At 47.5% G+C, this 12,602-nt stretch overlaps 1 protein-coding gene across 16 annotated transcripts in view; it reads right to left on the reverse strand.

Annotated features, from left to right (window-relative positions):
* The window catches only part of PTPRE (protein tyrosine phosphatase receptor type E), an 88,199-nt gene that overhangs the window by 13,690 nt on the left and 61,907 nt on the right, over nucleotides 1-12,602 (reverse strand). For 14 of the 16 annotated variants that reach the window (XM_019291261.3, XM_039553511.1, XM_039553510.1 and 11 more), the window contains 8 exons: nucleotides 8,848-8,950; nucleotides 8,536-8,609; nucleotides 7,103-7,239; nucleotides 2,879-2,969; nucleotides 2,572-2,648; nucleotides 2,423-2,459; nucleotides 1,384-1,481; nucleotides 340-459 (listed from right to left, as the gene is read on the reverse strand). In XM_019291261.3, coding sequence (XP_019146806.1) covers nucleotides 340-459; nucleotides 1,384-1,481; nucleotides 2,423-2,459; nucleotides 2,572-2,648; nucleotides 2,879-2,969; nucleotides 7,103-7,239; nucleotides 8,536-8,609; nucleotides 8,848-8,950 — 737 coding nt within the window. Of the gene's footprint in view, nucleotides 1-339; nucleotides 460-1,383; nucleotides 1,482-2,422; nucleotides 2,460-2,571; nucleotides 2,649-2,878; nucleotides 2,970-7,102; nucleotides 7,240-8,535; nucleotides 8,610-8,688; nucleotides 8,784-8,847; nucleotides 8,951-10,963; nucleotides 10,989-12,602 lie in introns of those variants that run through there. The other 2 variants (XM_019291263.3, XM_019291264.3) reach the window with 2 other exon arrangements.

Below are 12,602 nucleotides of genomic sequence, written 5' to 3' on the forward strand. Positions count from 1 at the left end.
AATGAGACAGACTCTTCCAAGTTGCCAAAATATAGCCAAATTCACTCATTTTTTTATCAGTGCAATTTTTTTTCCTCAAAAGCTCAAGTCCCTGCTCCTGTGCTGGGCTGTGACAAGGCATCATTTGCTGTGGCCCTTGGGGACAGAACCTCTCACAACCCATGGACTGTAGAAGATGTTCGGTGGGCAGACCCTGCTTCCCTGCCTGGCCTGGGAGAGGCCCCCCACCTTTCTCCCCTTGCAAATCAGCTGCTTGAATTTCTTCTAAGCAAATATTTGAGGTTTTATCAGCTTTTCCTAAGGCTTAGGGAAAGCCCCCAGGAGCAGCTGTGTCCTCACCGACTGCACGCAGAACTTGCGGATGGTGTAGTCCACCAGCACGATGCAATCCTCCACAGACACACGGATATTCCCGTAGGTCCAGCAGCCCTGGTCAGGCCAGTACTGGTAACACTTCTCCTGCACAAAAACACAGGGAAGTTTAGAACCTTGACTTTGCTTTCACTGCTGGGTGCTCGTGGGGTTTTTTGAAAACAGGGAAGGTGAGTACAGCTGTGAGTGTGCAGAGCTTCTCATCTGGCACAAGCAGCTTTAACACCCTGCTGCTGCTGCTTCTTAAACTGAGGCAGAGAAGGTGAGAACAGTTTTGAAGCAGTTTTTTAACCTGCTCAGCCCCACACAGCTTTTGTTTCAGTTTGGCAGCTCTGTTACAAGGTGTCCAACTGTAGGCAGGCACTGTGAGGTTTGGACTTTGTTTTCCAGCTTTAGCGGCAGGCAGTGAGAAATTCAAAGCAGTTCTCATCTGGAGCCATTGGGAATATCCACATTTACCAGCTCTGGCTGCTCACATTGGGAATGGACCCTCATGGACTGGCTTTGCTGTCTGAGCTTCCCCAAGCAGCAGTAAAAGTGCAGGAAAATAAAGCCCAGGAGGCAAACAAGGAACGCCCGTCCTCAGGGGAGGAATGGGGGACAGGAAGGAACAGCAGCACCCTCACAACGAAGCAGCTTTAATTTCTCACTGTTCAGTTGACAAATTGGGCATTTTGAAACCTAATGCTCAGGAAAATGAATGGAGTTTTTACCTTCACTCCTAATCAGTCCCATCCACAAGTGCAGCCTTACACTGGGATAAAACCATTGGAGCTTTCCTTTGGCTGTGAGCTAAGCAGGACACCACTGGCTATCAGAACTTTCTCCTTCAGATCAACTCATATAAATGGGTATTTTAGAAATGAAAACTGTGTTTTGGAACAGAAACTCAGCTGTGCTGACAGGGGCCAGGGCAGGAAGTGGTCAGAAATGCACCTGGCCAAACCCTGAGCAGCCACGACTGCTTCTGCAGCACAGGGGACATCCCAGAGCAGAGTGAAAGCTCTTTACCTCTTTTCTTTCTTTCAGGTTGGTTAACATGACAATAATGGCCGATTTCTGCTCCCAGATCATCCTCCAGAAGTCATTGACTGTTTCCTGCTTGGGTCCTGCAGACAGAACAGGGCAATGCTCAGGAGAGGGGATGGAGCAGATCCCAGAGCAGCCCCACACCCCTGCCCTGGGCACCCACCCAGAGCTGTGCTTGCTACGGCCTGCACAGGTTTAGAATACACCAAATATATATATATATATATTTATATGTTAAATAACCCCCCGTGTTTTCTTTTACATAATCATGCCCCCAAATCTACGTTTTTAGCAGAAATCTCCTCTCTTGAAATATTCATAGAATGACAGAAGAGTCTGAGTTGGAAAGGACTTCAAAGCTCATCTCCTTCCCACCCCCTGCCATGGCAGGGACACCTCCCACTGTCCCAGGCTGCTCCCAGCCCCAATGTCCAGCCTGGCCTTGGGCACTGCCAGGGATCCAGGGGCAGCCCCAGCTGCTCTGGGCACCCTGTGCCAGGGCCTGCCCACCCTCCCAGGGAACAATTCCTGCCCAATCTCCCATCCAGCCCTGCCCTCTGGCACTGGGAAGCCATTCCCTGTGTCCTGTCCCTCCATCCCTTGTCCCCAGTCCCTCTCCTGCTCTCCTGGAGCCCCTCCAGAGTATTTATTCTTAAATACTATTTAATCTTGTAACCAAATTATGGCAGGAGCAACATTCAGCATTCCTACTTCGCAGCTCTTCCCCATGCCAAGGTCCAAGGTTCCCACAACAAACTCAGAACAGATTATCAGGAGACCCCAATTTTGGAGAAGCAAAGAGGATCTGGAGGGGGAAATGAGCCTCTGCTCAGAGCAGAATCTCCAGGTCTAGAGGCAGCTGGTCACCTCACACATATTTCAAGTTCATTTCAACTGTGGCCTCTAAATCCAGCCTCACACTTGACCACCACCTGCAGCTAAAAACAACCTTTAAAACACATCTATGATTAAATGTGCTCAGCCCTAAGCTGTAGAGAAGAGAGAAATGAGAACAACTTACCTTGTGCTGCTATAAATTTATTCTTTTCTTTATAACCCTGTGGAAATAAACACCACAGCAGTTAAAAGGTGAAAGGCCAACATGTGCTAGCAGAGAATTACTTCTTGAATTCCCAAAGTTTGGCCAGCTGTGGGCAGCTCTCAACTCACATCTATGTATGATGCATTAATGTAGTCTGAAGGTGGGACTCCATCAATTTGGGTCAAAATCACTCTGGAATGATCATCTGAAAGAAAACAAGCACATTGGCAAGCTCATCAACCTGAAATATGGTATTTCCTTGCAAGCAGGAGGCCTGGAAAAGCACAGAGTTCCCAAACCACAGACAACACATGAAGAGCATTTCTGACCAGTGGAATTGTTATTATCTGAGTATTTGCAGCAAATGAACGCTACCAGCAGCCTGCTCAGTGCCAAAATTATGTGTCTGGTTTAAAAGCAAAAGGAATGGCTTACATGGCAGGATGTTGGGATATCTGTTCTTCTCCCTGTTTTCTTCCTTATTTGCCATTTCAAACGTTCCCTGCACATATCCAGATGTTAATGACTGAAAAAAACAAAGATATAGAGTCCATGTGTTAGAAAACAAATCATTCTGACTTGCTTAGGGAAAATGTGCATCCAACAGAACTGAACATATTTCAACCTTTTTCCCTCAGTAACTTTCACTACTCTCCAACAGGCAACTACAACCTGGCAGATTTCACTCCAGAGAACAAGTTCAGCAGTTGGGGAAAGAGAAGGAATTTTTTTTCCCCTCGGAGATCACAGTTATTTAGCAAATTGGGAAACTCTGAGCTGCTGCCTGGAGCTGCCATCTGCCGCGGTGACTCAGAGCGCGCGACCCAGCCGTGCCAGCGCCACGCTCCACAGCCACTTACAGCACCCACACCGGGCTCAGGCACACAGACAGGGCTGGGGCCTGAACCCCTCAAAGATAAGGACATTAAATATCCAACATCTCGCTCAGCTCTGCAGGTCAAGGCCCAGCCCTGGCTGGAAAGGAGGAAGGAAAAATAATTTGCGGGGTTTTTACGCGGTGCGAGCGCGAGTTGAATTCTGAGAGTCATCAGCAAGAGCTGAGTGCAGATAAATTTAGTCTGGCTTAAAAAAATAACAAACAGTCATGGAGGGCAATAAACCAAAGGAAAAAGAGAGAGAAGAGTGGAAGTGAAAACAAGGAGGTGCCCAGGGTGGAGCTTCTCCACAGCTGAGATGCCACTACTGCAAATGGACAAACCAGAACTGAATTTCATGAAGTTCCTTTAACTGAGCTCCAAAACCCCCAGAGCCAGCAGGGTGGATCCCACCGAGGTAAAACCCCAGCGGTTTGGGAAGGCACCACCACCTTCCCCACTCTTGTACCTCCCACTGCTCAGTTTGAGTCACACAGGGCAAGGAAAAACATGGTCAGGGAGGGCACAGCTGAACCAAGCAGCCCTGGGTGGCTGGCAGAGAGCAGGGCTGGAATTTCCCCCTGGAAACACAAAGGTGTTGTCAGCGTGACACGGGAGGAGAGGGGGGCACGGGGAGCACTGATCCTCCACCACACAGGAAACAGCACCGAGCTTCTGCTGGGGCTTTGATGGCACGTAAAGCTGTGAATGCAAAGGAAAGGAGGTTAAAAGAGGGTTGAGAAAGAAAGCTGCTTTCAGCAGACTGAAATTCCTTAGGTGAATGAAGCTCATGGCTTTTTATCAGCCCATATTGCTGATTAAAATACATTTATGATTTATAAAATACAAACTCATTTCTTATACAAAAAGAAGGAGTGGAAGGCGTCCCTGCCCGTGGCAGGAGGTTGGAACTGGATGATCTTTAAGCTCCTTCCAACCCAAACCCATTATGTGATTCTATGAAATAATTATCTTTTTAAACACAATTTCTTCAAACTTAAAGTCAGGCACCCAAGTTTCAATTAACAGTCAGCCAAGTTCTGCATTTCCATGTGAAAAATGCATGAAAAGTAATTATCTTTGGCAAAATCACCTCTCCATCCCCCACTCCTGACCCCTGCAAGGCCTTGGCATCTTCCCAGGAAGCTCCTTGTGCCCCAGAGTGGGTGGTGAACCCAGAGCAAGGGCAGAGCCCAGCTCCCTGCTCCCACCCACTGGGGAGGATGTGATTCATCCAGGATGCTCCTCAGCACATCCTCCCCATCACCCCCAAATCACGAGGAGCTGATGTGTCCTGCTGGTACCGGGTCATCTGCTGCCACCACACTGACCTGTCCCTGCTTGGCAGGAGCCCTAAAATCCAACTGAAGCTTTGAGAGGCTCAGCCCACCCCAGATCAGCACATTCCCTCTTTTTTTACCACTGAATGAGCCACGGGGATGTCTTAATCAAGCCAGAATTAAAATTTCAAAAGAAAACTCTTACAGGAAGCTTTTTAGTAATTAATCTGAAAATCCAGGCAATAATCCCGAACTTCCAACATCCAGCTTCCATTAGGGATGATCAACAGAGGTAGGGGTCTTACAGAAAAGAATAAATTTCTTTTAAAATTGTTTTCTTTTTTCCTGTGAAGAAAGAACACACTCTTCTAGTGCCCAGTGTTCACAAAGGAATCACAGAACAAAAAAAGAAGGAGCTTCTGTTATTCTGGTGAGTGTCCAAGGAGTGCAATGGACCTCTTAAGGGTCATTCAGGCTCTAAGGACAAAATCAAAGGTGCTGGAGAACACCATCAGGCACATAAATCTAAGAGAACTGTCCTCAAAGTGTCAGGAACTGTCCTCAGAACTCTTTTCTGCCTGCTGGGTGTCCTCATCTCTCAGTGTCTGGTTTATTTTTACAAAAAAATCACTTGGGACCAAACTTCTCAGTCCTGGGCAGCGCTGGCTCACAGGGCTCACCATTTTCAGCCTAAATTTGTTCCTAATTCCCACTGGAGCCCCTTTATCTGCATTCCCAGAGATGCCTGGCCCCTGGCATGTTGGATCAGGAACTGTGGAGCAAACACTGCAGTGGGCACAGACCCCTGGAGCATCCCCAGGGCAGGGCTGAGGCACAGAACCAGAGAACCATGGAATGGTTTGGAAGGATCTTTTAAAGCTCACCCAGTCCCACCCCTGCCATGGGCAGGGACACCTCCCACTGTCCCAGGCTGCTCCAAGCCCCAATGTCCAGCCTGGCCTTGGGCACTGCCAGGGATCCAGGGGCAGCCCCAGCTGCTCTGGGCACCCTGTGCCAGTCAGGGTCCAGCAGGACCCAGCAGCTCCCACCCCACGGCCTGTGCCACGTAGAAAGCTTTGGACACGTCCAAATCCTGCAGGATTTGGCAGCTGTGGCTCCATGGGGCAGACACAGGAGTCACCTCAGGGGCTGAGTGCAGGGGGATGTGAGTGCTGTGAAGGAGAGGGCAGCACAGGGGTGTCTGTGCTGAAGGGTTTGCATTTATCAGCCCCTTTCCTGCCAGGGCTGCATAACAAACCTTGGAGCTTTATGCTCCAACATCAATCACTCAGATTTCCAGCTGCCTTTGCACCTTCCTTCCCCTCCCCGGCTGGAGAAAACAGCTCCTCCATCCACACAAACAGCCACAGGAAAAAAACCACATCGAGCATCAACCCCATCCAACCCCCAACCCCACCACTGCTCATTTTTGGGGACCAGACCCCAGGCTTTTTGGGTGCAGACAGAATCCCACATGCTCACAGCACGGGCCAGAAAATTACCAAAGCAAAGAGGGGTTTAAAAACCGAAACAGATGGTTTGTTTCACTCTGAACCTCAGAGCAAATTAATCCGGAGAGTCAAAATTCACCAGCGCACACCTTGTCAACCTGGTTCTCACTTTCATTTTGTCAACCTTGATAAGGATTTCCACAATGCTCCCTGTCTGGTAAGGCAAAACTCTGTGGTTTAAATTTATCATCACCCAAACTGCAGCTATAAACATGCTCCCAGTTAAGAAGGTAACTCAGCAGCCTGCCTAATCAACACGTGCATTGGCTCTCACAAATCCACGCTTGACATTTAAGCTCCCGCTTTGCTTCTGTCTGTGGAGGGAAGTGAAAAGAAGTTATCAAAAGTCTGGAAGAGGCCCCAGATGCAGGCTCCTGGTGGTGTGTTTCTCCACAGGAAGTGGCCCTGCAGCAGCTCAGCACAGACTCCAGGTACAGCTCATCCCCGCGACCACACTCAGGCTCTGGGCACAAAGCAGTGACCAAGGCCACCCTGAGAGCTGAGATACTTCATAGAAGCTCTGTGCTAGGGCACGGGAGCAGCAAAGGGGGAAGTGGTGGGATGATAGCAACGAGCAAAAAGCCAAATTATCAGGAAAAAAGAAGTCAAGCCCCACCGGGGCAATATTGAGGCCACACTGCACCCTCTCCTCTAAGTACTTCCCACAGAGGTGAAACACCCAGAGCCCCCAAAACCCTTCCACCACCATCACGAAAATCAATGCCAAAGAGATTCAGATTCAGTGTTCCTCTCCTCCAGCTTCAGGCAAACATTAAAGACCTTCTTTAAATGTTAGCCAGAGGCAAACAGTCCATACAATACAATTTGGCATCAAATAGCAGTGAACATTCCAGGTTTTATCCAGATAAATGTCCCCACCCATGCAGAGCCCACAGGAACACCACCAATCACGCACCAAACACAGGAATTATTAATACTTGCAGATATTTTGGTTTTCCCCCCATTTTTGGCCATCCACGTGTAAAAACTCACATTAAACTCCTCCCTAAAGAGCTTCCCCTCGTCTGCTGAGCGTATCCGGATTTCCTCCTCCAGGTTTTCCACTGGGATAGGGAAATACTTCTTGGGGCCCGAGGGAGACCTGCTGAGCAGCATGACCCGTTGCTGTTCTGTCAGGACAAGGGCAGCATGTGTTAAAGGCACGGCCAGAGCGAGAGATTTCCAACTACAAATTAATCTTTATGCTGAAAGATGCCCAACCAAACTTCTACCGTGACACTCTGAGGTGATAACGGTGATTTAAAAGAAATATAAAACCAAATCATAGGCCAAGTATTGGTGAAATTAATGATTTCTGTATTTACACTGGATTAAAATGTGACCAAGTTTTATTCAGAAAAGGAGCAGGTTCTTTCTGCTGACAGGACAGGGACTGCAAGGGCAGCTTTTGGCACCTGTCACCGAAGAGATGCTGTGAGATTATTTCATTTAGAGGGGAAATAATAATAACAATAATAATGATAAAAATTTATCTTTAACTTGGCAGCCACCAGAAACTGTGCCCCAAGAGGAGCTGCTGCCCCTGGGCACAAGCACCAGCCCAGCAGGAAGCTGATGGGTGTTTTTAGGGTTTTGACTTTCCCTCCAGCTGCCACCCTCTTTAACTCACTCATCACTTCACACACAGCGAAGTGCAACTGGCAAAACCCACAGACTGATTCGTTTTTATCTTTAAGTGTATCATTTTTCTCTGGGTTGTGGCTAAAACAGCTTGCACGGCCTTTCCAGGTTTGCTGGGTTTGAGCTGGGCCCCACAGCGGAGCCAGCCTGGGGATCCCCGCGGGCAGAAACAAACCCAGCACAACTCAAACCAGTGGGAAACATTTTTAACTCCTCAGAGTGTTTTATTTCACTGCCTCTGGCTTAAAACTGCCCCATCTCAGCCCCTACTTCCCGTTCAGAAACCACCCAGTGTATTCACAAAGAGTTAAGGACCTTTTACCCCATTCTAGGAAGAAATACTGCAATTCTTTCTCGAAATCCAAAGATCAGTGTCAGAAACGCGGATCTCGGCCGGCATTCTGGTAAAACATCTCCCAAGAGCCCAGGCAAGTTTTACACAGAAACATTTGCTGTATCACAGCTTAAAGTGAAACTTAATTCAAACCACCAACTGAAAATTCAGATTTTATACAGACTACTTGAATATGGATTTCTAAATATGGATCTCTACTCCAAGGCCAGGTTGGATGAGACAGCCAAGTGTTGGAAGGGGTTGGAACTGGATGAGTTTAAGTTCCCTTCCAACCCAAACCATTTGTGACCGTATTTTTTTAAACTATTTTCTCTTTAATAACAACCCTGTCAGTTATATTATAAATAAAAGCAAACATTGAGTAATTGTTAATTAGAGAACAAGGCACACACAAACAAACCTGAGAGTCTGAAAGCAAATCTCTCCATACCTTGCTCTTCCAAGATCCCATTTGGCATCTTTTTGTCTCCGGAGCTCACCACGGCTTTCCTGTGTCTCCTGAACCTGGAGCAGAGACACCACGTTAGCCTGGGCACCTCTGCTGAGAGGAAGCAGCATTTCCCCACAGCCCTTTCTGACCCACCATGTAATTCTGGAGAAACTCTTTCTGTTCATGCTGGCAGCGCGAGCAGGGCGGGCACGGCCCCGTCTGTGCCGCGCCGAGGCTCTGCCTCCCCTTTTGCTTCCGTGGGAGGGCACAAAGGATGGGGCTGAGCCACTGCACGGCCCTACAAACACCCACCTGAAAAAGTACCCCACCAGCACCACGAAAATGATGACCACCAGCACCAGAATGAGCAGCGAAGTCAGCAGCTCCTTGTGCAAGTTGTTCTCCTCGGTAGAGTCTGGGGATGGAACACAAGAAATGTGGAATATTAGACATGGATCCTCCTCTGGCGCAAAAGCTGTGCTTGGTGCATCAAAAACTCTGTCCAATAATCTGCCTCCACTTACTAAAAACATCACAATCACTTGGCACAGGCAAGCTCAAATGGAAAGTTATTTTTTTTGTTTGTTTTTAAATTTTTCCCCCCCTCTTCAAAAGCACAACCAGACCACCCACTTCAGAGAAAATCAAGGATACTTTTTTGGAATGCCTGGTTAAGCAAGGGATTTACCTGTAGTCAGAGAAAGCTGAACAGGTATTAAGCTGAATCTGAAGTCCATTAAAAGGTCTGCTGCAGTGCCCTTATGCCCATCAGCTGCTTCTCAACCAGACAGAAACCACCCAAAAATGCCACCTTTCATATAGATTTTATTCACTCATATTCTATATAAATATACAAGCGAGTAGGAATAATGAGATTTTCCTCAGAATGGAGATTAAAGAACATCTTTGTTCTATCTGGTACAAACTCTGAGCCTCACCCTTCTGTTCCCAGTGTTTTATGCATGTGTCTCTTTACCTTTCATTATGCTTCTGTAACCTTTTAGTTCTACTGAATAATTCAATATAGAACAGATTAAAATCATTAAAAACCCAACGTTTTATTTAAGGGAGCCAAACTCCCAGCCTGAACCTTCAGCAAGCAAAACACAAACCTACAACCACTCCTCCAAAATTAATGCAATTTCTGTTGCTGCTGGTATTTTAGATTTTTTTTCCCTTTTAAATTACATTTACACACTTCTAATGGGTTTTTTTACCATTCCTACAGTGGTCTTTGAGAGCTGACAGATGGAAGGGTTGGATGGGATATTGGGAATTAGGAACTGTTCCCTGGGAGGGTGGGCAGGCCCTGGCACAGGGTGCCCAGAGCAGCTGGGGCTGCCCCTGGATCCCTGGCAGTGCCCAAGGCCAGGCTGGACATTGGGGCTGGGAGCAGCCTGGGATACTGGGAGGCGTCCCTGCCATGGCAGGGGTGGCACTGGGTGGGCTTTGAGGTCCCTTCCATTCCAAACAATTCTGGGATTCAATAAAATATTGAGGAACACATAACACCTGCAATAACTCAGAAAGGATTCATATGGATCAACCAATTACCCAGAACTGATGGCTGCAAAACCATTTGAGTCTTGGGAGCAGCTGGGAACTCTCTGTGTGCTCAAGCAGGGTGTGAGGGCATGGGAAAAAATCCCTTTAGAGGCACAGGTGAGCTCAGGACACACAGGGAAAGAAGGTCTCGTAAGTCAACATCATAATCCGAAGCCAGGGAAGGCAATAAAACGCACGAGAAATGACATTTAAGTGGTGTATAAAGATAAAAGTGACAGGCATGACAAAATTGTAATCAGAAGCCACGACTTGGCAGGGTTTCAGGAAATCACTCTTGGAAGGAGTGTCTGGATGAAGATGAATCACCACTGAACACTTTCTGTGCGCTGTTTTGCAACTCCGTCTGGAAGCCGAGGGCTGATGGGGAAACAAACACAAAAATTCCCTATTTTTGCCCCTCGCAGACAAAATGCAGCCACTTCCACCCACTTTTGGAGCTTAGAAATGTCACCCTCAGGATCTCAGAATGCTCCAGGATTTGGGGGTTTGTGTTGGCTCTCTTTAGCTCTGTGACAAGACCCATGACGTGAGGGGGAAAAACAACGAGTTTGTCTCACGAGACAGTTGAAATTTCCCTCAGACAATTACACAATAAAAAAAATCACCCATCTCTTCCTTTCACAGAACTGCTGCACCATTTTTGGGGTGTCTTTGGAGAAGTGATTCCCACATAAATACTGAAAGCTCAACCCAAGCTGGGAGAAGTTGAACCTTCTGCCAAATCGCTGCCCCCATTTCTTTAGCCAAGGGCAGAGCACCCCTGCCATGACTGATTTCATTCTCTGCCCCAAGATGTCACCTCTCCTCCTACCATTTCACAAGGAAATTGGGTCAAAATCCACAAAAAGTCCCTTCTTTGTACCTGGCCACATCTGTTCCCAAATCCTTGCAGTTGTTCACCAATGCTCACTTGCAGAGCCTGTGAGTGAGGCGCGGTGTGGTTTCATGTTTTACCTGCAATTTGTTTTAGTATCAGTAAATTTATAGAAGTAGCCCAAAAATTGCATGAGAAAGTTAAAACTGAGCTTAGGCCACTGCAGACCAGAGGCTGAAGCATATCTGGCCAACACAACTGTCCCCAGACCAAGGAAGGTTTTAAGGGGAGACTGAAACAAAGGCCTGAAATAATTTTTTAATCCCTACTGCTTCAAAAATTCATGACTAAAACATCCCAGTAAATGGATGTGGTGGAGGCAAATCCTCCAAAGCAGGGAAACTTTTCCTCTGCTCCCACCCCAAGAGCTGTGGCCCAAACCCACTGGAATTTCTGCTCACAGCCAGCCAAAGATCATCCCAAGGGAATTTTTTTAGATATAATGAAAAAGTGACTTCAATATTCACCAGAGAGGGGGATTATCACCAGGAGGGTGCTGACAGCTCTTGTGCTTCCCCTGGCACCCACCAAGGCTGACTCAGGGTTCTCCCTGGCTCCATCCCTGGTGCTGCTGGCCCGTGGCTCTTTCTGGAAGCACATCACCATGTCCTCCAGGGTTGGGATATTCCCACTTCCCATTTGTGTCAAACACAAAGCCAGCCCCAAGGAGAACGGGGATTAACAGCAGCGTGTGCACATCAGTGATCCTCCTTCCACATTCCCTCCCAAACTTTGATTTTTCTCCATCCTAGGATCAGCTCCTTTGCATTTTTGGGTAAAATGGCCCATGAATAAAAGTGTGATTAAAACACTTTTTTCCCCCTCCACAAAGGCAAGCCAGCAGGGCAAGGTTTGCCCTAATCCAGAAAATATTCTGGTAAGTGACACAGAACAAAATCTTGTTTAAATGAGCACAGGAGAAATCCCACAATCACCAACTCTATTTATGCACAGGTCTGATCTTCTTTTCAAAAACCAGAGACATCACAAACAAACATCCAACAGGGAATATGACAAAACCCACACTAAAGCCTCTCAGGCTATTTTTGGAAGAGAAAACCCCAACCCTGCCATGCCTCGGCTGCAGGAAGGCAGGAGCTGATGGGCAGCTGATAAGCAGATTTGTTTGCTACATGTGAAGCACAAACCCAAATCAGAGAAAAATATTAAATAAAGGAAGGGCAAAGGAAAAAAGACAGGTAGGGGAGGGAAACCAGCACCCACAGTGGCAGAAAACAGAAGGCAAGCAGCAGTAAATGCAAGTTTCATGTCTCAGCTGAATCCCACTCAGGCAAAGCCAGCACAGCCCAGCTGGCACTGCAGGCACAGAATCACTGAGCAGTCTGGGCTGGAGGGACCTTTAAATGTCACCCAGTCCAACCCTCAATCCGAAACCACCTCTTTCTGGAGTTCTGCTTTGCAAACTAATTCTTGGAATTGAGTGTCTACCAGCAGAGCATCCCTCTGGCATTTAAATACCAAGTAAAAGGAGCCAGATTCCATCTTCGTAACTCAGTTTTCTGATGTGGCCTCATTTTTCCCATGAAACAACCACGAGTCTCGCAGGGAAGTCCCACCTCTGGGTCCCTTCTGGATATTTCAGAGTCACAGAATGGTTTGGGTTGGA

This window comes from Corvus cornix, chromosome 6 (genome assembly GCF_000738735.6).
Source record: "Corvus cornix cornix isolate S_Up_H32 chromosome 6, ASM73873v5, whole genome shotgun sequence".
Taxonomy (NCBI): domain Eukaryota; kingdom Metazoa; phylum Chordata; class Aves; order Passeriformes; family Corvidae; genus Corvus; species Corvus cornix.